At 39.9% G+C, this 25,097-nt stretch overlaps 1 protein-coding gene and 1 long non-coding RNA gene across 2 annotated transcripts in view; one reads left to right on the top strand and one right to left on the bottom strand.

The window, feature by feature from the left end:
• FUT10 (fucosyltransferase 10) overlaps positions 1-7,363 on the top strand; it is a 120,519-nt gene extending 113,156 nt beyond the window's left edge. The window contains exon 5 of the mRNA XM_007962145.3: positions 5,107-7,363. Coding sequence (XP_007960336.1) covers positions 5,107-5,334 — 228 coding nt within the window. The 3' untranslated portion in view covers positions 5,335-7,363. The remainder of the gene's footprint in view (positions 1-5,106) is intronic.
• Positions 7,364-8,457: 1,094 nt separating this feature from the next.
• The window catches only part of LOC140712190 (uncharacterized), a 162,715-nt gene continuing 146,075 nt past the window's right edge, over positions 8,458-25,097 (bottom strand). The window contains exon 3 of the long non-coding RNA XR_012093674.1: positions 8,458-8,557. This is a non-coding gene — a long non-coding RNA (uncharacterized lncRNA). The remainder of the gene's footprint in view (positions 8,558-25,097) is intronic.

Below are 25,097 nucleotides of genomic sequence, written 5' to 3'. Positions count from 1 at the left end.
GATTCAGTTCCCTGATGGGCTCAAGAAGTTATGAATTTGAGGATTATCTGTATTTTTGTCATTGCTAGGAACCATGTTCTCTTTGGAAACAAAATCTTTTAAAAATCATACTTTAGAAACAGCTGGTTTTTCTGCCCGAGACCTCAGCTGGAAAGGGATGCTGAAACTAAAGTTACTTCTAAAACTGTCATAACTACTTCATCAGACACACTTCCTTCGGGTCATACTGTGAAGTATTTCTGGCATAATATTAGAGTGAAAAGAGTTCATTTCATAAGATTCTTTTCTCTGTGATGTCACCTTGAGTTGGAACTTTATCCTACACTTAATGGGCTCCTCTCCTGAGTGGGAAGGCAAGGAAATAGGGTATTATTACTGACTTTCTCATATAAACAGTTATGCAAGGTCAGGGTTGGGAAGACCATGGAAGGTTATGTGATCCGTACAATTACCAGCTGACTGATGACTCGAGTATCGTGAACAAGGCGTCCATTAATTTGTGCTGGGGCATTTTCAGTGTTGGTGATTTCATTCTTTTTAAAGGTAGCTTATTTTATCTTTTGTTTGTTTTGACAGTTAATGATTCTTTCTATTGAACTGAAACTTCCCCTTTTATAGTCAATTCTTTTTTTTTTTTTTGAGACAGAGTCTTGTACTGTTGCCCAGGCTGGAGTGCAATGGCGTGATCTCAGCTCACTGCAACCTCTGCCTTCCAGGTTCAAGTGATTCTTCTGCCTCAGCCTCCTGAGTAACTGGGATTACAGGCATATGCCACCATGCCCAGCTAATTTTTTATATTTTTAGTAGAGATGGGGTTTCACTATGTTGGCCAGGCTGGTCTTGAACTCCTGACCTCGTGATCCGCCTGCCTCGGCCTCTCAAATTGCTGAGGTTACAGGTGTGAGCCACTGTGCCCGGCCTTTATAGTCAATTCTTAGCTACCTGCTCTGATTCCTCAGTTTGGCAGGATACAGTCTGGCGTCTATACCTACCAGCCAATAGGGGTGAACAGTGGCCTCTCAAAAGTTGAAAGTTGTTTTGCATCTCCTTACTTGATTTTGTTCTGCTCTTGCTTCAAATCCAGTCTCTATCCTGCCATGAACTCTGGCTAACGTAATCACAATTTTGAGCCTACCTTTGGTCCTTTGAACTTGGTATTCATAGATTTCCCAGATTTTAAGTCTTAGCATTCCTAATGGTTTGCAATTTCAATTTGCACTCTGGTTCTCTGTGCTTGGTAAGGAATCCCTGCTCAAGGTCTAGGCCCTTGGAAATGAGACTTCATGATAATCCATAAGTGGTTCCCAAGAGAAAGGAGGACTTGGCAATCTCTATCCTTCACATTTTACCAAACAAGTTAATTTACACTTCCACTTACATAGTCCCTTCACTTGAAGGGACTTCTTTGCTTGAAGACAAACTCTGTTCGCTCAGAGTCATCACCTCTTCACACTAAATACTCCTAGTATCTCCTCATATATTTCCTATGGGAGCTTTAAGGAAAAGAAAATATGTTGAGCCAATCATAGGTAGCACCCACATTTTTATATTGCCAAACTGGTTTTTCTGCTATGCTTTCTAAATTTGGGACGGATGAAGATTCTAATTATTATAAACCTGACACATAATGGACTGTCTTCCCATTAAGACAGTTTTTTTTTTTTTTAAAGAAAAATATATACATGCATGTAGGTTGAAGAATCAATTATTTCTACAAAGTTAATTAATAAAAACAGCAGTCTTCCACTTCTTTTCCCTTTTGTGTCCTCCCACAAGAAGCAACCACAATATTTAGCTAATTATTTAATTTTTTTGGTATTTATCTAATGTTTCTTTTTCTGTTTTTTTTTTTTTTTTTCTTGAGATGGAGTCTTACTCTGTCATCCAGGCTGGCGTGCAGTGGCATGATCTTGGCTCGCTGTAACCTCTGTCTCCTGGGCTCAAGTGATTCTCCTGCCTCAGCCTCCTGAGTAGCTGAGACTACAGGCACATGCCAGCACGCCCGGCTAATTTTTGTATTTTTGGTAGAGACAGGGTTTCACTATGTTGGCCAGGGTTTCACCATGTTGGGCTTGAACTCTTCACCTCAAGTTATCCACCTGCCTTGGCCTCCCAAAATGCTGGGATTACAGGAGTGAGCCACCACACCTGGCCTATTTACTCTCTGTTTCTACAAAGTAACACATTTACATACTTTTTAAAAAATATTCAGTGTTTGATTATAACTGTGTGACTGTTATTAAAAAATAAACCACGTAGTACACTATCATTTTCCCCCCTTAGATATACAGTTTTTTGTCTTTTCCCAGGTAATAATTGCCTTCTTATTTGATTATTTTTCCATGTACCTGTCAGTCATTCAGTCTTTGTTGATTGTTTAACTCGCCTCTGAAGATGCTGAGATATGGCAGGTGTCCAGCTCTCTTGACCTTGTGGAAGGGATCTCTCCCAGAGCCTCTGACCCACTCCCTTGTGTGCTTATTGTCCTCTACCTTAGTGTGGAGCAGCAGCCTGAGATGTCACTTCCCCAGCATTTTGGGAATTTTCTTTCTTTTATTTTTTTCTCTTCTGTTGACATCTGTTTCCTGCATGCTATGTCTCCTGTTTTCTTAGTTTATTCTCTTGTTTTGGATGATCATACTCTCCAGTCGTTTCCTGAGAAGAGGTACATGGGAGAATGTATGAAAATTTCTTCATTTCAGCCGAGCGCAGTGGCTCACACCTGTATTCCCAGCACTTTGGGCGGCTGAGGCGGGTGGATCACCTGAGGTCAGGATTTCGAGACCAACCTGACCAACATGGTGAAACCTCGTCTCTACTAAAAATACAAAAAAAAAAAAAAAAAAAAAAATTAGCCAGACATAGTGGCAGGCACCTGTAGTCTCAGCTACTTGGGAGGCTGAGGCAGGAGACTCACTGGAACCCAAGAGGCGGAGGTTGCAGTGAGCCGAGATCGCGCCACTGCACTCCTGCCTGGGGGACACAGCGAGACTCCCTCTCAAAAAAAAAAAAAAAGAAAGAAAGGAAAGAAAATGTCTTCATTCTACCCTAAATTTAAGCAATAGGTTAGCTGACTGTAAACCACTAAAATGTACATCCATTTTTCTCAGAATTTTGAAGGCATTTTGCCATTGTCTTTTACTAAAAAAACTTAATTTTGTTTACAGAACTTTTTAAAGATAGTTCAGAGTTCTGTATGCCCTTTCCCTGGCTTCCCCTCATGCTGTCATTTTATGTAACTGTGGTACATTTGTCACCAATAAGAAATTCATATTGGCACATTACTGCTAGCTAAACTGCAGAGTCTAGTCATATTTCTCTTTAGTCGTATTTGGCCATATTTCTGTAACATCCTCTGTCTGCTCTAGGATCAAATCCAGGATACCAGGCTGTAATTAAGCCATCACGTTTCATTAGTCTCCTCCAATCTGTGACGGTTGCTCAAGCTTTTTCTTATTTTTAATAACTTTTGAAGAGTACTGGTCAGTATTTTGTAGAATGTCCCTTCATATGGTTTGTCTAATGTCTTCTCATGTTAACACTTGGGTTATGGATTTTGGGGAATAATACCACAGAGGTAAACGTGTTCTCATTGCATCCTATTAGGGCAGCTGTTCCCAACCTTTTTGGCACCAGAGACTGATTTTGTGGAAGACAGTTTTTCCACAAACCGGTGGGTGGGTGGGGGATTAGACGCTTGTAAGGAGTGAGTAAGCTGGATTCCTCGTGTGTGCAGTTCACAATAAGGTTCACTCTCTTAGGAGAATCTAATGCCGCTGATGATCTGATAGGAGGCAGAGCTCAGGCAGCAATGCTCACGTGCGTGCTGCTCACCTCCTGCTCTGCAGCCCTATTCCTAATAGGCTACGGAACAGTACTGGTTCATGACTCGGGAGCTGAGGACCCCTGTATCAGGGGATGCATTATACCAACATAATGTGTAACTGGTAACATTAGCTTCGATTGCTTGGTTCAGGTGGTATGTGCTAGGTTTTCCCACTGTGAAGTTGTTAATTTTCCTATTCTATGTTTTGTTACTCATCTGCCCTCTTCCATTCTCCCAATTCTTACAGGTTAATGCCTTTCAAGAACAGTCCTTTAACTCTCATTTTAATGGCGTTTCTGGAGGAAATGAAATTGGATATGTGTGTTCACTCTTTTATTCTGGAGTTTTTCTGTCTCCCCTTTTTCTCTTTTACTTTTTAAAAATTTTCTCCCTTTCTCGCTTCTAAATTATTGGAAGGTCAAATCCTGAACATGTAGGCCATTTTAAGGACTTGGACTTTAACTTGGAATGAGAAGGGCTGCTGAGTGCAGCCTGCAGAGGATCAAACGTAGAATCAAGGGGTTAGTTAGGAGACCACAGAAATAAGCCGAGACTGAGCACAGACCAAGCTTGTGGTGGCATTTTGAAGCTGGGAGGTATTATGCAAATGTCAGGTATCATTATGGTTGGGTGGAAACATCTTAGTCCTGGGGACAGTTGAGTGCAGTGGAAATATATTAAAAACAAGGGATTAGTTGTAACATGTGACAACATAGATAAACGTAAAAACAGTGCGTGGTGAAAAAGTAGCAAACAAATGTGATATACAATAACATATAAGTATATGAAAAATAAATGCTTAGAGATTGAGAACACATTTCGCAATGAGTATTCAAATACACTTACATGCAAATATAAAGAACTGTGTTAAATATCTTAAAATATTTGCCTATGGGGAGGAGGGTAGGGGTGGGATAATAGGGGGAAAAGGAATAAATAAATCAACAGATAAATAACCAGAGAGAGGGGAAGGCTTTAGAATCTAAAGAGAACGACATTCGATCTTAAGTATATACTGTTTGGGGCAATTTATGTGACTTTTTTGTGCTTTAGTTTCCACTCCTGGAAAATGGGGTAGTAGCACCTATTGAATATGCTTGCCATAATAATTAAGTGAGGCAATATGTGAGATGCTTTCTTTCCCATGCTTTATCCCCATGGGGTAAAGCTGTTGCTTTAAGGAAAGTCTGGGCTGCGTTGCATTATTGTGAGATGGGAACACGGGAATTGTGCTTCCTTATCACGTGTTTTTAATTCATTTCTCTCTTCTATTCATGCAGGGCTTAGCACCCAAAAGATGGGAGGCAGAAGATACCCACCTGAGTTGCCCAAAGCCCACGGTGTTTGCTTTCTCACCAATCCGGGCTCCACCTTTGAGCTCTTTGCGAGAGATGTGGATATCCAGCTTTGAACAATCCAAGAAAGAAGCCCAGGCACTAAGGTGGCTGGTTGATAGGAATCAAAACTTTTCATCTCAAGAGTTTTGGGGCCTAGTATTCAAGGACTGATTTCAAAAACTATCAGAATGAAACAGACTAAAGCCTTCTTGAGATTTATTTTCTAGGTTGCCTTAATATTTGAACGTAATAGCTATTCTGTTGACTATCCAGCAGGATAATAATTAGTTGCTGCAGTACTCATAATGAGCCCTTTCAAAGAGTAGATGTAAATTACCCTTAGGGGTTGCCTCTATATTTTTTATACTAAAAAATGAAATGTTTCTTATGAACACTGGTTATCTTCCATGTCCATGTCTGTGGACCCACATACTTACTGCCTTTTGTGGAAATTCACCTAAAGTGAGCACTTTCCTTGTGCAGTGGAGGGAGACAATCTAGCTATAGATTCTTGATACTCACCTCACTCTCAACAGCTTATTGGTATTTGGCAAACCCGGTGTCCTGCAGCTGAGCATGAACATGAAATACATTAGAACTTGGAAATGAGAGATCCCATCTGTTGGTTTCCATGGATGTAAGTGAGTAATAAAAGCTGTTTCAAGTTTATCCGCTATCCACTCTTCAAGTGAAAAGAACATATGTGTGTCTACCTTCTTCTTCATACCCTGAGCCACCTCTCTAACCTTCTTTAGTTATGCCTTGCCCTATCGCCTCCCATTTTCCCTTCAAAGTAGAATGTCTTGTAAAGACACAGTAACTCCTGTGTGTTTGATTAGTGAGATGTTACCACTTATCCCTTCTGCTGAGCAGAATAATATCAAGAATTGCTATGATTATGATTCAGTCTGGACAGCCTGGACATTTTGAGCAGCGCAAGAGTAGAAGTGAATACCCCCAGGAACTCCAACTGTGCTGAAGCTGATTTGTCTGTTCGTAGGATGATGCACAGCCTGTCATGGTGGCAGCCACCAGCATTCAGTTTGTAAGCATTTCCTGTCATTTCTGATCCTGCCACAGAGAAGGTTGAGCTGTCCTGTCTGGGGCTTCTACTGGAGCACCTCAGAAGAAAAGGAGGAAAACACTGGTTCACGTTTTCTTTCCACGTGAGGGAGGGGAGGCTTCTAGATGATACTAAAAGCCTGCTGCCACTGTTGTGTCACGGTTTCTATTCTTCATCATGGAAAGCTGCAAGCCTCAAAAGGCAGCCAGAGGACAGGAAGAGTCTGTGATGCTCATGTTTGTGTCATGGCATGAGGGGGAATTGACAAGTGCCTCCTTAGCTTTGGCTCCTATTGAAGACTGTGCCCTTGGTGTGCTTGGCAGTGAGCAGTATCTTCATTAGGTAGCTCTGGCTGGGCTTTGTCAGCCAGCATTGAGAAAGGAGAACGAAAACCAATACCTCCTTATAGAAGCCAGAAGGATCACATTGGGTGAGAGAAGGTGTCTATAACTGGGTTCTTCCTAATCCCAGCTCTTTCATTAACTAAATATGATCTTGGACATGTCTCTTAACCTCCATGGGCCTTAGTTTTTACATCTAAAAAGAAGTGATTGGGCTGGTCTTGGAAGGTTTTTTGTTTTTGTTTTTTTTCCCTGTGTAACACTCTTAATTGTTCATCAACATTTAAGAAATTTAATTTTGTAGATGTTTTTACTAAAGAGGGTAACAAACTATTTTGGAACTGCTGTATATTATTCAAGGGAAGCACGCTGTTTGGAGGGAGGAGCATACTTAATGGGTGGTATTGAGGATGAAAGGGAATTTCTCTCTGCCATTTTATTTGATAAATAAATAAAGACTGGAAAGGGGGATTGCTTGTTAAAGATCAGATTTTAAATTGCATATAAATGAAGTGAGTTGTTTTTTGTTTTTGAACCCTCAAAAGAAAGCCTGAGAGGTGATTTATGCCTCTGGCAAGATATTATCATGGTAACTTCAGTTCTCCTCCATAAATGCCTGAAGCAAATACCCAGTGCTTGTGCGGCTGTGTGTGTCTTAAACCTCAACTTTTCAGGCAGTCTCGTTCCATCTTAATTCTTCATCAAGTCCATAGATAAAATCCTTTCTAAGCGTTTCTGAAGTATGTATCCCTGAACAAATTTAGTGAAATAAAATCATTAATCTATGTTGATCCCATTTTGCCATACGTTTCACTTTACCTCACTGTCTCTGTTTGTGAAATATTCTAAGAAAACAACCTCTCCCTCACAGGACTGTTGTGAGGAATGCCTCATGGCTGTGAAAGAGTTTGTACAATGCAACATTTTGCTTAGTCCTTCAGAACACTTTACTTGGATTGTTTTCAAGAACTTTATTTTTTTTGAGATGAAGTCTTGTTCTATTACCTAGGCTGGAGTGCAGTGGTGTGATCTCAGCTCACTGCAACCTCCACTTCCCAGGTTCAAACAATTCTCCTGCCTCAGCCTCCCAAGTAGCTGGCAGACTCCTGCCACCAGGTCCGGACAATTTTTTTGTATTTTTTTAGTAGAGATGGGGTTTCAGCATATTGGCCAGGCTGGTCTTGAACTCCTGCCCTTAAGTGACCCACCCACCTTGGCCTCCCAAAGTGCTGGGATTACAGGCGTGAGCCACTGTGCCTAGCCATTCAAGGACTAATTTTTTAAAGCCATATGACAAAGTAGTCAGAGGCCTTTTCAGAAATGTTGGAGAAAATGATCACTAATGGTAGTTAATAGTCTTTGCCTAAAAATGAATGCAACCTTGACCCTTGATCATGTAGCAAATGTATTTTGGAACCTGAATGCTGACTGGCTTCTTTGTTGCTGTTAAGAACTAGATTCTAGTAACTAGAATATCAGTTGGGGTCGTTATCATTGTTAGTAACAGATTGGAAACATATAGTGTTCTATGCGTAAAAGACATAAGCAAAAATGAACATCATTCCTTCAGCCACACATTGTATATTACACATAGATGAACCTGCTCATTATCTATAGAAGACTATGAATCCAAGCACAGTGCCGACCTGCCCAGGAAAATGCCCAGGAAAATGTGCATTTAAAAAAGTCATTAATAGGATATTAGTCCTGCTAAAGATGACAATTCATTAGGAGCTCAGGCTGCTATAACAGAATACGATAGACTGGGTGGCTTATAAGCAACAGAAGTTTATTGCTCACAGTTCTGGAGGCTGGGAAGTACAAGATCAAGGTGCCAGCAGATTTGTTGTCTGGGAAAGTCCACTTCCTGGTTCGTAGATGGCTGTCTTCTTGCTGTGTCCTTACGTGGCAGAAGGGGTGACAGAACTCTCAGTAGTCTCCATCATCATGACCTCACTCTCCAAAGTCTCCTCCTCCTAATGCCATCACACTGGGGGTTAGAATTTTAACATGAATGTTGGGGAAACACAGAATTCAGTCTATAGCATCAGTATAGAATTAATTTTCACTGAATTATGTTGATTACCCTAAAAGCAAGATGAGTACAACTTTGGATAAGTGACATATGTCTTCCTTGGAGTCTTCAAAGTATACTATTTAGAAATTAATAGACCAAGAATAGTAGTGGTTAGTTGGTTTCAGGTAATTTTGCAATCCTGGATATTTTACAAATAATTTTCCTTAGAAAATTTCTTTCTTTTAATCTTTATTGTTAATGGTAATATCTTTACTGTGTAATTCTAATATCAGCATATATCTTGTTGTTTTTGATTACAGACATAAAAATGCCTGAAAAACTCAGAGGGGATATAGAATGATGACTCTAAGAAATATCTAGTTTGGCCGGGCGCGGTGGCTCACGCCTGTAATCCCAGCACTTTGGGAGGCCGAGGCAGGCAGATCATGAGGTCAGGAGATCGAGACCATCCTGGCTAACACAGTGAAACCCTGTCTCTACTAAAAATACAAAAAATTAGCCGGGCATGGTGGTGGGTGCCTGTAGTCCCAGCTACTCGGGAGGCTGAGGCAGGAGAATGGCGTGAACCCGGGAGGCAAAGCCAGCAGTGAGCCCAGATCGTGCCGCTGCACTCCAGCCTGGGTGACAGAGTGAGACTCCGTTTCAAAAAAAAAAAAAAAAAAGAAATATCTAGTTGTCACTGTGCAGCATACTGGCTTTATTATCTTGGTCAAGTTATTTGGCATTTCTAAGATTCAGTTTGCTCGTCTGTAAAATGGATGTTATAATATCCAACCCCCCGTGAGGTTATTGTGATGATTAAATAAGCTGGTATTCACTAAGCTCAATAGATGCTGGTTGTAGTGGTTACTATCTGTAGTCAGTACCCTTTTGTGTTTGAAGAGCTTGATTGAGATTTGTCCAGAAAAAGGGAATCATTGATGATAGTACCTGGGGTGGTACACATTTATCGTGTTACAAAATAAGCATTATACTAGGCGCCACTGCTGATAGGAGTAAGACATAGGAGAGACAGGTGTGAAGGGTTTTGGGTAGAGCCTTTTGATATTATGAAGGTGTTAAAACCAAGGACTGAGGAATGCTTAAATTGTTCTCTGACTCTTCCCACCCTCCGTGGGATTTCTGGTGGAGTTTTGCACAAAACTCTCAATAGGATAATGAGACTCAAACAGCCTCTTTATAGTAGCTTTGCAAACCACATAAATGCAGTACACTGATTTCTTGTATAAGCTGGAGCTGAGCATGTTATTTAGATTTGAAGTCTAACTAGGAGAGAATCTTTTACTGTCTTTCCATTTCCCAATTCTGAATCTTGGGACTAGTCTATTCAATGTGCTTACAATAAGAAAGAGGAGAGAAAAATGACTAGATATGTAGGTCTTGACCCTACTTGCTCATACTGAAGATCAACTGAAGAAGAAGAAGAGCCTGATCAGCCTTTCTCCTAAGAGACAAGCCCTCTCTTGCTCTCCATGTGATATGGATGCGAGAATATGGAGTACAATGCGTGGGAGCTTACTTTTAAGTCATATTAACCTTTCTCACTAGTAAAATGTGGCCCCACTAATATCCCGGGATTCAACCCATTAACTTAGCAACCCCATTGGTGCTGGTAGTAGGCCCAATTAAGGAGATCGGCAAGGGGCAGAGGCATCAAGGAGAAGTGACTCTTTAGGATTATTGTCCTCTCAACTCATTGGGCTTAACAGCCAAGCCTCTGGTCAGGCAGAGGTGTGGCTGTATCCCAACGATCATATGACCAGTCATGACCAGCAGAAACCTTTTTTTTTTTTTTTTTTTTTTGAGACAAAGTCTTGCTCTGTCACCCAGGCTGGAGTGCAGTGCTGTGATCTCGGCTCACTGCAAGCTGCGCTTCCCAGATTCACGCCCTTCTCCTGCCTCAGCCTCCGGAGTAGCTCAGGCGCCGGCCACCACGCCCGGCTAATTTTTTGTATTTTCCTTTTTTTTTTTTCTTTTTTTGAGACGGAGTCTCGGTCTGTCGCCCAGGCTGGAGTGCAGTGGCCGGATCTCAGCTCACTGCAAGCTCCACATCCCGGGTTTACACCATTCTCCTGCCTCAGCCTCCCAAGTAGCTGGGACTACAGGCGCCCGCCACCTCGCCGGGCTAGTTTTTTTGTATTTTCAGTAGAGACAGAGTTTCGCCGTGTTAGCCAGGATGGTCAGGATCTCCTGACCTAGTGATCTGCCCGCCTTCGCCTCCCAAAGTGTTGGGATTACAGGCGTGAGCCACCGCGCCCGGCCAGCAGAGACCTTCTTTTATCTTCCTGAGGCCTCTTACCTGCTATATTACCCTTGCCCCTTTGTATCCTCCTGGAAAAGTGACATGAGCAGTTGAATTGTTGTCTCTAAGCCTCTGAAATGAGTCAGAACTGGAATTGATTAATGCCTCCAAGGGCATTTTGAGCATTAGGTCAAAAATTTATTGTTTATTTTATTTCCCAGGCAAACCATAACCACATCATCTACCCCAGCTTACCAGAGAAGATGATTCGACTAGCCCAAATAGGCCGTTATGAATATTTGAAATTTTAAACTTCTATTTTTTTTTTAAACTGATTATGAAGGTAATTACATTTAAAGACCATTACTGTAGGTAGGGGTAATATTAATGATTTTGGGTTAGGATATTATCCCAAGAGCTTTTGGAATGAATGTAACATAAGTTGCTTCTTGTATAAACGGAGTAAATTAATCTGATGAGTCCTCTCATGAGGGAAAAAAGTCAGTTTTACATAAGAATGCCCTTACTGAAGCAATACAAATGATGAATTTTATTAAATCTTGACCTTTAAGAGCATGTCTTTTTTATCTTACTTTATTTTTTATTTTCTATTTTCAGTAGAGACAGGGTTTCTCCTTGTTGGCCAGGCTGGTCTCGACCTCCTGACCTCAGGTGAGCCGCCACGCCCAGCCAGTACATGTCTTTTTAATATTCTGTGTGACAAAAATAAGAGTAAAGCACTTGTGCTCTATATCACAGTATAATAGGAGTCTCACAGTGCTTGTGTGATTGAGTTGTGAGCTGAACTAACTGTTTTTTCTATGGAATACGATTTTTACTTTAAAAAATCTGACAAATTATGCTTACTCAGTCTTGTGTTTTTGTCAATAATTTTTGTGAAAACAAAGTGAGCCTGTCACTTTAAGAGACAGAATTTGTTGCCAATGATAAAAATCTCAGCTTTCAAGTGAAAAGTGAAATTTGGGAAAATGAATATCCACCATATTGAGCTTGACAACTTCGCAATACTTTAAAAGATTTTCCTGAGGAGATTGGTGGTAATATTAACAAATGTTACTTTTGACACTGAATAAATGCAGAAATAATGATGTGGAATAATGTTTTCAGTTTGTTTATCATTTGTTTTTATAATTCTAAAGAAGGAAGTGTTAAGTACTGGAGAGAGCAATTTTTACAAGTTAAATACTTTTTTTTTTTTAGTTGAGAAGTTCTATAAATGAAGTTGTCTTTTTTTTATACTTTAAGTTCTAGGGTACATGTGCACAACATTCAGGTTTGATAGGTATACATGTGACATGTTGGTTTGCTGCACCCACCAACTCATCATTTACACTAAGTATTTCTCGTAATGCTATCCCTCCCACAGGCCCCGGTGTGTGATGTTGCCTGCCCTGTGTCCAAGTGATCTCATTGTTCAATTCCTACCTATGGGTGAGAACATGTGGTATTTGGTTTTCTGTCCTTGGGATAGTTTACTGAGGATGATGGTTTCCGGCTTTGTCCATGTCCCTGCAAAGGACATGAACTCATCCTTTTTATGGCTACATAGTATTTCATGGTGTATACATGCCACAGTTTCTTAATCCAATTTATAACTGCTGGACATTTGGGTTGGTTCCAAGTCTTTGCTATTGTGAATAGTGCCACAGTAAAGATACGTGTGCATGTGTCTTTATAGTAGCATGATATATAATCCTTTGGGTATATACCCAGTAATGGGATTGCTGGGTCAAATGGCAATTCTAGTTGTAGATCCTTGAGGAATTGCCACACTGTCTTCCACAATGGTTGAACTAATTTACACTCCCACCAACAGTGTAAAAGCATTACTATTTCTCCACATCCTCTCCAGCATCTGTTGTTTCTTGACTTTTTAATGATCGCCATTCTAACTGGCATGAGATGGTATCTCATTGTGGTTTTGACTTGCATTTCTCTGATGACCAGTGATGACGAGCATTTTTTCATGTGTCTGTTGGCTGCATAGATGTCTTCTTTTGAGAAGTGTATGTTCATATCCTTTTCCCCCTTTTTGATGGGGTTGTTTTTTTCTTGTAAATTTGTATGAGTTATTTATAGATTCTGGATATTAGCCCTTTGTCCGAAGGGTAGATTGCAAAAATTTTCTCCCATTCTGTAGGTTGCCTATTCACTCTAATGGTAGTTTCTTTTGCCATGCAGAAGCTATTAGATCCCATTTGTCTATTTTGGCTTTTGTTGCCATTGCTTTTAGTGTTTTAGTCATGAAGTCCTTGCCCATGTGTATGTCCTGAATGGTATTGCCTAGGTTTTCTTCTAGGGTTTTTATGGTTTTAGGTCTAACATTTAAGTCTTTAATCCATCTTGAATTAATTTTTGTATAAGGTGTGAAGAAGGGATCCAGTTTCAACTTTCTACATATAACTAGCCATTTTTCCCAGCAGCATTTATTAAATAGGGAATCCTTTCCCCATTTCTTATTTTTGTCAGGTTTATCAAAGATCAGATGATTGTAGATGTCTGGTGTTATTTCTGAGGCCTCTGTTCTATTCCGTTGGTCTATATATATGTTTTGGTACCAGTACCATGCTGTTTTGGTTACTGTAGCCTTGTAGTATAGTTTGAAGTCAGGTAGCATGATGCCTCCAGCTTTGTTTTTTTTGCTTAGAATTGTCTTGGCAATGCGGGCTCTTTTTTGGTTCCATATGAACTTTAAAATAGTTTTTTCCAATTCTGTGAAGAAAGTCATTGGTAGCTTGATGGGGATGGCATTGAATCTGTAAATAACTTTGGGTGGTATGGCCATTTTCACGATATTGATTCTTCCTATCCATGAGCATGGAATATTCTTCCATTTGTTTGTGTCCTCTTTTATTTCATTGAGCAGTCGTTTGTAGTTCTCCTTGAAGAGATCCTTCACATCCCTTGTAAGTTGGATTCCTAGGTATTTTATTCTCTTTGTAGCAATTGTGAATGGAAGTTCACTCACGATTTGGCTCTCTGTTTGTCTGTTAATGGTGTAGAGGAATGCTTGTGATTTTTGCTCAGTGATTTTGTATCCTGAGACTTTGCTGAAGTTGCTTATCAGCTTAAGGAGATTTTGGGCTGAGATGATGGGGTTTTCTAAATATACAATTATGTCATCTGCAAACAGGGACAATTTGGCTTCCTCATTTCCTAATTGAATACCCTCTATTTCTTTCTCTTGCCTGATTGCCCTGACCAGAACTTCCAACACTATGTTGAATAGGAATGGTTAGAGAGGGCATCCCTGTCTTGTGCCAGTTTTCAAAGGGAATGCTCCAGTTTTTGCCCATTCAGTATGATATTGGCTGTGGATTTGTCATAAGTAGCTCTTGTTATTTTGAGATATGTTCCATCAATACCATCAATAGTTTATTGAGAATTTTTAGCATGAAGGGCTATTGAATTTTGTCGAAGGCCTTTTCTGCATCTATTGCAATAATCATGTGGTTTTTGTCATTGGTTCTGTTTATGTGATGGATTACGTTAATTGGTTTGTGTATGTTGAACCAGACTTGCATCCCAGGGCTGAAGCTGACTTGATCGTAGTGGATAAGCGTTTTGATGTGCTGCTGGATTTGGTTTGCCAGTTTTTATTGAGAATTTTTTCATTGATGTTCATCAGGGATATTGGTCTAAAATTCTCTTTTTTTGTTGTGTTTCTGCCAGGCTTTGGTATCAGGATGGTGTTGACCTCATAAAATGAGTTAGGGAGTATTCCCTCTTTTTCTATTGATTGGAATAGTTTCAGAAGGAATGGTATCACCTCCTCTTCGTACCTCTGGTAGAATTTGGCTGTGAACCCGTCTGGTCCTGGACTTTTTTTGGTTGGTAGGCTATTAATTATTGCCTCAATTTCAGAGCCTATTATTGGTCTATTCAGGGATTCAACTTCTTCCTGATTTAGTCTTGGGAGGGTGTATATGTCCAGGAATTTATCCATTTCTTCTAGATTTTCTAGTTTATTTGTGTAGAGGTGTTTATAGTATTGTCTAATGGTAGTTTGTGTTTCTGTGGTATCAGTGGTGATATCCCTTTATCATTTTTTATTGCATCTATTTGATTCTTCTCTCTTTTCTTCTTTATTAGTCTTGCTAGTGGTCTATCAATTTTGTTGATCTTTTCAAAAAACTAGCTCCTGGATTCATTGATTTTTTGAAGGGATTTTGTGTGTCTATCTCCTTCAGTTCTGCTCTGATCTTAGTTATTTCTTGTCTTCTGCTAGCTTTTGAATGTGTTTGCTCTTGCTTCTCTAGTTTGTTTAATTGTGATGTTAGGGTGTCGATTTTAGATCTTTCTTGCTTTCTCTTGCGGTCATTTAGTGCTATAAATTTCCCTCTACACACTGCTTTAAATGTGTTCCAGAGATTCTGGTACGTTGTGTCTTTGTTCTCATTGGTTTCAAAGAACATCTTTATTTCTCCCTTCATTTTGTGATTTACCCAGTAGTCACTCAGGAGCAGGTTGTTCAGTTTCCATGTAGTTGTGTGGTTTTGAGTTAGTTTCTTAATCCTGAGTTCTAATTTGATTGCACTGTGGTCTGAGAGACAGTTTGTTGTGATTTCTGTTCTTTTACATTTGCTGAGGAGTGCTTTACTTCTAATTATGTGGTCAATTTTAGAGTAAGTGTGATGTGGTGCTGAGAAGAATGTATATTCTGTTGATTTGGGGTGGAGAGTTCTGTGGATGTCTATTAGGTCTGCTTGGTGCAGAGTTGAGTTCAAGTCCTGGATATTCTTGTTAACCTTCTGTCTCGTTGATCTGTCTCATTTGAGAGTGGAGTGTTAAAGTCTCCCATTATTATTGTGTGGGAGTCTAAGTCTCTTTGTAAGTCACTAAGGACTTGCTTTATGAATCTAGGTGCTCCTGTATTGAGTGCATATATATTTAGGATAGTTAGCTCTTCTTATTGAATTGATCCCTTTACCATTATGTAATGGCCTTCTTTGTCTCTTTTGATCTCTATTGGTTTAAACTCTGTTTTATCAGAGACAAAGATTGCAACCCCTGCTTTTTTTTTTTTTTTTTTTTTTTTGCTTTCCATTTGCTCGGTAGATCTTCCTCCATCCCTTTATTTTAAGCCTGTATGTGTCTTTGCATGTGAGATGGGTCTCCTGAATACAGCACACTGATGAGTCTTAACTCTATCCAATTTGCCAGTCTGTGTCTTTTAATTGGGACATTTAGCCCATTTACATATAAGGTTAATATTGTTATGTGTGAATTTGATCCTGTCATGATGTTCACTGGTTATTTTGCCCATTAATTGATGCAGTTTCTTCATAGCATCGATGGTCTTTATAATTTGTCCTGTTTTTGGCATTGGCTGGTACCAGTTGTTTCTTTCCATGTTTAGTGCTTCCTTCAGGAGCTCTTGTAAGGCAGGCCTGGTGGTGACAGAATCTCTCAGCATTTGCTTGTCTGTAAAGGATTTTATTTATCCTTCACTTATGAAGCTTAGTTTGGCTGGATGTGAAATTCTGGGTTGAAAATTCTTTTCTTTAAGAATGTTGAATATTGGCCCCCACTCTCTTCTGGCTTGTAGGGCTTCTGCCAAGAAGAGATCCACTGGTAGTCTGATGGGCTTCCCTTTGTGGGTAACTTGACCTTTCTCTCTGGCTGCCCTTAACACTTTTTCCTTCATTTCAAGCTTGGTGAGTCTGACAATTACATGTCTTGCGATTGCTCTTAAGTGAAGATTTTAAAAATCATTTTTTTAAAATTTGAAAATTGGAATAAGATAAGAGATAACCAGAGCTATCGATCAATGAATGAAAAGAAGGCTTGGTTTTTCAGTTGGGAAACACAGAAAAAAATGTATTAAGGAACGTGAAAAATGCCTTAAAACCATATCAAGAAAATTATGATTATTTTGCATTACTCAGAATATTAAACTGCCTGAAATTTATTAACATATTCTATATATTTTTATTGAGCATTTACTGTGTGCCAGGAATTATTTTGGGCAAATGGGATTCAGCAGTGAATGGAAGTCACAAAACCACTGCCACCACAGAGCTTACATTCTAATTCTAGCAGGGAATTAGAACAGAAATGCTTTAGCAAAATGTAAACCACTTCAACGAAACTTTTGTTTCTGTTTTGTGGACGCCTCGTGAGATACAGCTTACCTCCTGGATATCTGTCACTCTATTTGAAACATGAAATGTGATACAAATGGATTCTATTTATAGAGTATATTAAATGGGCTATGTTATTAATGAGATGTGTTAAAAGTACTAAAAGTTCACATTTGAAGTGAGCTGGCAAGTCCAGAATAAGTCCTTTTTATTTTTAAACCAGTGTTTATTCCTATTCCCCGGGAGAGGAGGCATTTTTTTCTGTCAACACTGGGCAATTTGGGCTTGGGGGATGAAAATAACTATGGTGAGCCCACAGGGGCAAGCAGTTCTGCTCCAGCCAATCCACATCTGTTCACCTTAAGTAGAGAGGCTGGGGTGAGTCAATATTTACTCAGCTTCAGTGCCTCAGAAAAGGTGATGAATTTTATCTTATGAACTGCTTTCAGTCATCATGTATATAGTTCACACGCCATTAATAAGAAGACTCTTTCACCATGGAAATAATCTGCTAGTCTGAGAAAATGTTGGTCCCTAAGACAAGCATCTTGAAGTATCAAAGTTTCATCACAGATGTTTACTACTTCCTGTTTCTGTGGTCTAAAATCCACCTCAAATGTTTGGTTAACCTGTAAGTGATGAACCACTTCCATCACTTCCACAGTAAAATTAAAATGTGTCTGCTGGGGCACCCCCTCCCCATTTGTTTGCTTGTGTGTTTATTTTTGCAGTGACTTCAGGGCTACCATTGAAGACACGTTTTGGTAGCCTTTATTCAGAAAGACCATGCAGCTCTCTGTGCCTTTTAGCAGGATACATTTTCTGGAAAGAATACAACAATAGGTAGAGTGACCTTATAATTTATCATCCAAGTTGGGGCACTCTGAGATTGAAAGAGGCACTATTGGTTAAGCCAGGACAATAAGCATAAACTGGGATGTGTGGTCACTTGAGCTATAGGGGGTGTAGGGGAGGAAAAGGTGTTTCAGTACCACTATGTTCAGAAACAGTCTCTGGTGATGAGATCCTTGGATGAGGAAAAAGGGTACTGATATTTATTAAGGGTACACTGTGTGCCAGGCACTTTGCTGTATTCTGTCATATATAATGGCCCTTATCTGACACAACCATTTGAGGTAGATTGTTTTTTGTTTTTATTTTTATTTTATTTTTTATTTTTTTTATTATTTTTATTATTTTTATTTTTTTTTTGAGGCAGAGTCTTGTTCTGTCACCCAGGCTGGAGTGCAGTGGCATGATCTCGGCTCACTGCAGCCTCCGCCTCCTGGTTTCAAGTGATTCTCCTGTCTCAGCCTCCTGAGGAGCTGGGATTACAGGTGTGCGCCACCAAGCCTGTCTAATTTTTGTATTTTTAGTAGAGATGGGGTTTCACCGTGTTGGCCAGGCTGGTCTCAAACTCCTGACCTCAGGTGATCTGCCTGCCTCAGCCTCCCAAAGTGCTGGGATTACAGGCATAAGCCACTGCACCTGGCTGAGGTAGATAGTTTTTGATTTCCTTGCTTTTATAATACTAAACAAAATAAAATGGAAATAATATAGCCATGGTGGGGTGAAATCTTAAACTTCTTTTCATTGTGAGAAGTCAATAGTTAAGATGTGCCAATAGTTTCTTTTTGTGGCTGTAGAGCAGATCCAAAGCCTCCTGGTGGAGATGATCTGAATTCTAGCTGGAACCTCTTGTGCAAGCCCTTTACATATGGTGATGTAAGGCACTGAGGCTCCCTCTATTCTATAGGGTGGGAGTAATTTTCTGTGTTTGGAAAGGATAGTGCCTTCACCAGACATCTTAGTTACGGAAAAGTCAAAAGTCAATTATAGGAAGAAGTGGCAATTTGAGAATAGGTGCCATAAACTCTTGGAAAGCAAATCATTGAGACTTAGAGATCCTTCTTCCTCACCTTACAAAACCCATTTTCCCATATCTTATTTTGAAGAAGTTTTGGAAGTACAAAAAAGATGTAAGAATACTATAAATAACACTTGAATGTTCTTCAGTTAGATTCATCAATTGACAATATCTTGCCACATTTGCGTTATCTCTTTTACTTTCTCTTTATTTTTTTGCTGTTTGAAAGTAAGTTGCAGCCATTGTAACAATTCACCCGTCCATCTTCTGTGATTTGTCTTAGTTTATTCCGGCTGCTATAACAAAATGTCATATACTTGGTGGCTTACAAAGAAAAGAAACTTATTTTCCACAGTTCTACAGGCTGGGAAGTCCAAAATTAAGGTGCCAGCTGATTTGGTGTCTGGTGCGGGACTGCTTCCTGGTTCATAAACAACCCTCTTTTTGCTATAACCTCACATTGCAAATTGAGTGAGAATTTCTGTCGGGTCTCCCTGTCTTTTTTTTTTAAGAGATGGGGTCTTGCCATGTTGCCCAGGCTGGTTTCAAACTTCTGAGCTCAGGCAATCTACCTGCTTCAGCCTTCCAAAGTGCTGGGATTACAGACTGAGCCCAATACTCTGGGTCTTTTTTATAAGGACACTAATCACTAATCCCATTCGTGAGAGCTCCATCCTCATGATCTAATCACTTCCTAGAGGCCACACCTTCTCATTCCATCATCTTGCAGGTGAGGATTTCAACATGAACTTCGAAGGGGAACGAACATTCTGACAGTAACATTCTTCTAAGTAATCACAAGAGCATTATTGCACCTAATAAATTGAGCACTGATACAATACTGTTATTTAATGCACAGTCCATATTTATAGTTTTCTAATTGCCCCAATGATGATTTGCTATATTTTTTCTTTCCAATTCAAGATCCAACTGAGAATTGCATGTATTTTTTACACATCCTTCTGTTAATCTAGACCAGTTCTCCTGTTTTACTTTGTTTCACTTTGGTTTTGGTCTTTTATGACACTGACATTTCAAAAATATTTGTCTTACAGAATATCCCTTTAAAAAATTTATTTATTACTTACTTATTTTTGAGACACGGTTTTGCTCTGTTGCCCAGGCTGGAGTGCGGTGGCGCCATCCTGGCTCACTGCGGCCTATACCTCTTGGGCTCAGGTGATTCTCTCACCTCAGCCTCACAGGTAGCTGGGACTACAGAAACACAACACCTGGCTAAGTTTTTTGTATTTTTTGTATAGAGAGATGGGATTTTGCCATGTTATCCAGGCTGGTCTTGAACTCCTGGACTCAAGTGATCTGCCCGCCTCGGCCTCCCAGTGTGTTGGGATTACAGGCATGAGCCACTGCGCCCAGCCTTGTCTTGTAGAATATCCCATAATGTAGATTTATCTGATTGCCTTCTCATGATTAGATTCATGGACCCCCTTCTTTGTGAGCTTCAACATTATTAGAACATCTCTAATGGACTAAAGAACCCTGATTGAGGCAAGCTGTTAGAGAGGAGACCAGTTGCCTATCAGTAGAGATTATTTGGGAAAACAGAGTCTGGGGTGGTGACTCAGGCTTTAACACCTAGGTCTACAGGACAGTTTTTTATGTAGTTTTGTATGTGTATGTGCATCTACAACAAATTTTTGGGATTGAGAGAATTAAGAGAAGGAGAAAAATAGGAGGAAAAGGAATAGAGGAAAACAAAAGAAAACTTAAGAGGTATATACAGAGAGAAATATATATATATATATTTGCAAGGGTGTAATGGTGATAGAGAATGGAGTCTTCTAATGTACTGATTAATTTTTTTAGTTTTCTCTCTGTAACCAAGAACAACTCCTTGGGTTAATAGGCTCCCAAAAATTCTTAGATTTATTAGAATAGTTAGAAAAGAAGATCAAACCCTTTTTGAGACAGGAAAGATAGAAGCTCATATTAAAATAAATGTGATGTTGTTGTCTGAGATGATGAAGCAGGACATATCAATATAAATATAACATCCCAGGTTATATAACTAACAAATGGCAGATCCAAATTTCAACCCAAGTTGGTTTATGATAATGCATGATGGTTAATTTTATATCATCTTGACTGGACTAAGGGATGCCCAGGTAGCTGGTAAAACATTACTTTTAGGTGTGTCTGTGAGGGAGTGTTCAGAAGAGATCAGCATTTAAATCAGTCGATGGAGGCTGCTGCAATTTTTTTTGCAATACTCCTGAAAAAGCTGCTCATTTTCCGCATTGATATGGAAAAATCCAGTTGTACTCTTACAACGTTTAATATAAATATGAGTTCTTTACAAGTGGAAGGGAGCCTCTGTCAGCACTTATAAGTGAGCCTGTTTTTCCCTTCTTTAGAAAGGAAGATGTAATACTGATATTGGAAAATAAATAATCTGGTTTGCACTTTTTAAACACTTGGAAAATCCTGCAGCAGCTGTGTAAGCCTTAAAAGATACTCCCATTGATAGGAAAGCCTAGGTGTGGTGGTCTCTCACCTGATTTGTTTGCAGGATGCCCTTGTAATTCTGCATCCAAAAGTATTTCCCTTTCTCCATTGTGGGTACTGGCAGAATAAGGCTCACAAAGCACTGTGAAGTAAAGATCACATATTTGTGTAAACAACGAAAGTTCAGAAAAAAGCACTGTTGGTATTTTGGAAGCAACACTATGGTAAACCATGATCATAGTTATGGGAAATGACTATAAAGTTCAAAGAAAAATAGCATATGATGTCATCCCCCATGCCCTACTTGTTACGCTCCTCCCCATATGAGTCTCAGATCTAAGAAACAAAGATGCCATTAGTCAAGTCTGTTATTCTCTCTAATTTGATTCTTATCCAAAATTTTCTTTATTTTTGCAATTATAGAAGATAACATGTGATGGTTAATTTTATATGCTAACTTGACAGGGCTAAGCGATGCTCAGGTTGCTGGTAAAATATTTCTGGGTGTGTCTGTGAAAATGTTTCCAGAATAGATCAGCATTTGACTCAGTAGACTGAGTAAAAAAGATCGCCAATGAAAACAGGCATTATTTAATCCACTGAGGGCTTAGATAGAACAAAAAGGCCAAGAAGAGCGAATTATCTCTCTATTCTTGAGTTGGAACATCCATCTTCTGCCTTCATGCATTGTTACTCCAGGTTCTTGGGCCTTCAGATTCAGACTGGGAATTACCCTTCTACTGCCCTCAGACTCAAACTGGGGCTTACATCAGCAGCTCCTCTGATTCTTAGGCCTTCGGACTTACAGGGAATTACACCACCAACCCTCCTCTTCTCCAGATTGTGGAACAGATGGTGGGACTTCTTGACCTTCATAACTGAATGAGCCAATTCCCATAATAAATCTTCTTATCTATATGTAATCTCCTATTGGTTCTGTTTCACTGAAGAACCCTGACAAATATGACATGGTTCTCCAAAATTCATATTCTGCCTATCTTTTGAAACACCAACAACACACCAAATTTTACTATAATAAGAGGCTTTCAAATTTTCAAAAAGTTGCAGGAGGGAATGACAATAACGAGTAACAGAGCTGTATGGATAATGAAGGAAGAGAGTAAAAAATGCACTTTCTGAGGAGATACAAAAATAGTGTTAAGTTGGCGAAGCAGAATTGTGCAGTGGAGCTGATGCACACAGCATAATTCCAGAAAAAGAGGCTTTCTATTGGTTTCTTTACCGGGGCCAAAGTCTTAGTTTTGATTTCAGGAAATCCCCAAACAGGAAATAAGATGTTGCAAGCTTTGGGCTTTTGGGACAGACTCAGGAAAGAGATAAATTCTAACAACCTAAAAATTGCGCAGTGATTTCTTGGCTTCTGAGGGCATGTCACAAAGCCAAGGTGAAGCCACCCTTTCTCCCTCTGACTGCAGCTGGCTCAGGTGCCAGATCTCACCGCCAAGCACCCCAAAACTAGTGATTGCTCAACACAACCACATTCCCCATGTCCTCACAGGGGCTCCGTTGAAGTTGCACAATCCTTTAGCAAACTTAAGGGGTCATTCATGAAGGGCACGAAAAACAAGGAGAAAACAACTTCTAATCTTGTGCAGACAAGAAAGAATCTGTTTTGGCAATAGCAAGGAGGGGGATGGCTGTAGAACTCCGGGGTTTCTGCAATGATCTCAGTGCTGGCAGCCTCTAGGATGACCTTGGAAAAGACTTTTAGTCTGTGTCAACTTGATCAGAATCTCCAGACAAAACATTGGTGCATTCAGCCAAACTAACTGTTTCCAACATTTGCCTGTTTGACATCATATAGGCACAGTCTTCATTGCACTGGGCTTTAATTTTACTCTCATAAAAGATGTTGGGAAGGGATCCCTGTCTACCTCCGTTCCCTCTTTGTCTAATACCCCTGCAAGCAAATTCTAGGGAAACATTCAACAATGGAGATTTATCAAGCTCTAGCACTATTCATGTATTAACCAGATATGGTGGAGTTGAGTTTAGATGAATTTGGAGATGGCTGGAAAGTGACACTGGGGACTACAAACCTGAATGTGTTCAATGGGATTTACAAAGCTTTTGAAATGTTGCTCTCCTCATATAGGCATGCTGCTTCCCAATTAAACAGAAAACTTGGTCTCAGGCTGTGCACAGCTTCTCTCATGTTTACATGTGTCCCATATGTCCTCAGGGCACTGCCCACTGGGATAATTGATTAATCTGAGGTGGTCATTAATTGTTTGATGTCTGTTGTAGAGGAGGATAGGGTGGTCCCAGGGTAATCTGATTTGAGGATAGCCAGGGGTGAATGACAGTATCTCTGTTCTCTCATGTCCTGCCAAGTCCCGACATTCAAAGTGAGCTTGGCAATTATCTAACAAAGAAAAGAGCGACATGTGGCTTTTCCCAATGGGGGATTTCATTGTCCATTTGTGTCCCTTTGTTTACTGCCTCTCAAAGAAACCATGACAACCATATTTGTCTCTATTTCCTCTCCCCTAGATGTCTCCGGTTCCATCTGTTAGATATTCACTGATGAAGTCAACTTTTTGTCTTTCTCATTATAAGTGAAAATACACTTATGTGGGTTCATTTAAAAAAAAAGAATTAAAAATAAAAATAGGATACTTGACTTGATACATTGTTAAATAAGTTCTCCACACTTTCTTAATTTTCACTAGCCTGTGGACTTATTTATCTGATTTGTCAGAAAGTGCGTGTGCAATGTGAAGAAATGCATCATCGCACGGGGAAATAAAGCCCTGTTTAAGGTATTTGTGTAACAGAAAAGTGGCCCCTTCATTCTCCAGCCAAGTGGTACACATTTTGTTTCTCTCTAACTCCAAAATCTCAGGTACTGACAGCCAGGAACACCTCTCCTTCCTCATAAGGTGGTTTTGCTTTCTAAGGCTTTTTACAAGCATGTGGAATTGCATGGCTATTTGATGAACACTAGACACAGAAAGCAGTGACTGGGGCTTCACCCTCAGCAGGACACAAGTGGGGTTTCTTTTTGTGTAAAGTGTCATTTATAGCTGGGTCCCATTGACAGAGCCGTTCAACACACAGCCATCCCAGGCCTGGGAGTTCTGGCTTATATCTAGTTTTATCTTTGTTATTAAACCTTTATGACCTTGAGCAAAACATTTTGTCTCAATGTGAACCCCAGCTCCTTCATCTGTAGAATGAAGTGAAACTAGGTGACATATAAATTCCCAAACAGCTTTAAAATGGTATAATTCTGTCATGGCTAACCACTGGCTAATGATTTTGCTAGTTTTCATCTTCTACCTGTTATATACAGTTATAGCCTCTATCCTTTTTTTTTTTTTAATCTCACTCTCTAATGTTTCTCATCTGTCTTGCCTGTTTTATATTTTCCACTCTCATCTGTTTTAATTTACTGTTTTAGTCCTTTTGTGTTGCTATAAAGAAATACCAGAGGCTGGGTAAGAGGTTTATTTGGCTCACAGTTCTTCAGGCTGTGCAAGAAGCATGGTGCCAGCATCTGCATCTGATGAAGGCTTTAGGTTGCTTCCACTCTTGGTGGAAGAGGAAGTGGAGCTGGTGCACGCGGAGATCACATGGCAAGGGAGGAAGAGGTTAGGGCGGGAGGTGTGGGGCTCTTTTTTAACAACCAGCTGTCTCGAGAATAATAGAGCAAGAACTCACCCACACCCCCTGCCCCCTGCCAACCCCCCATCACCAGGAAGGGCATTAATCTATCATGAGAGATCTGCTGCTATGACCAAACCCCTTTCATTAGGCCCTACCTCCAACACTGGGGACCAAATTTCAACA

The sequence above is a fragment of the Chlorocebus sabaeus genome, chromosome 8 (genome assembly GCF_047675955.1).
Source record: "Chlorocebus sabaeus isolate Y175 chromosome 8, mChlSab1.0.hap1, whole genome shotgun sequence".
NCBI lineage: Eukaryota > Metazoa > Chordata > Mammalia > Primates > Cercopithecidae > Chlorocebus > Chlorocebus sabaeus.
Note: the sequence above shows the minus strand (reverse complement) of the source record. Positions and strands in the feature narration are given on the sequence as shown.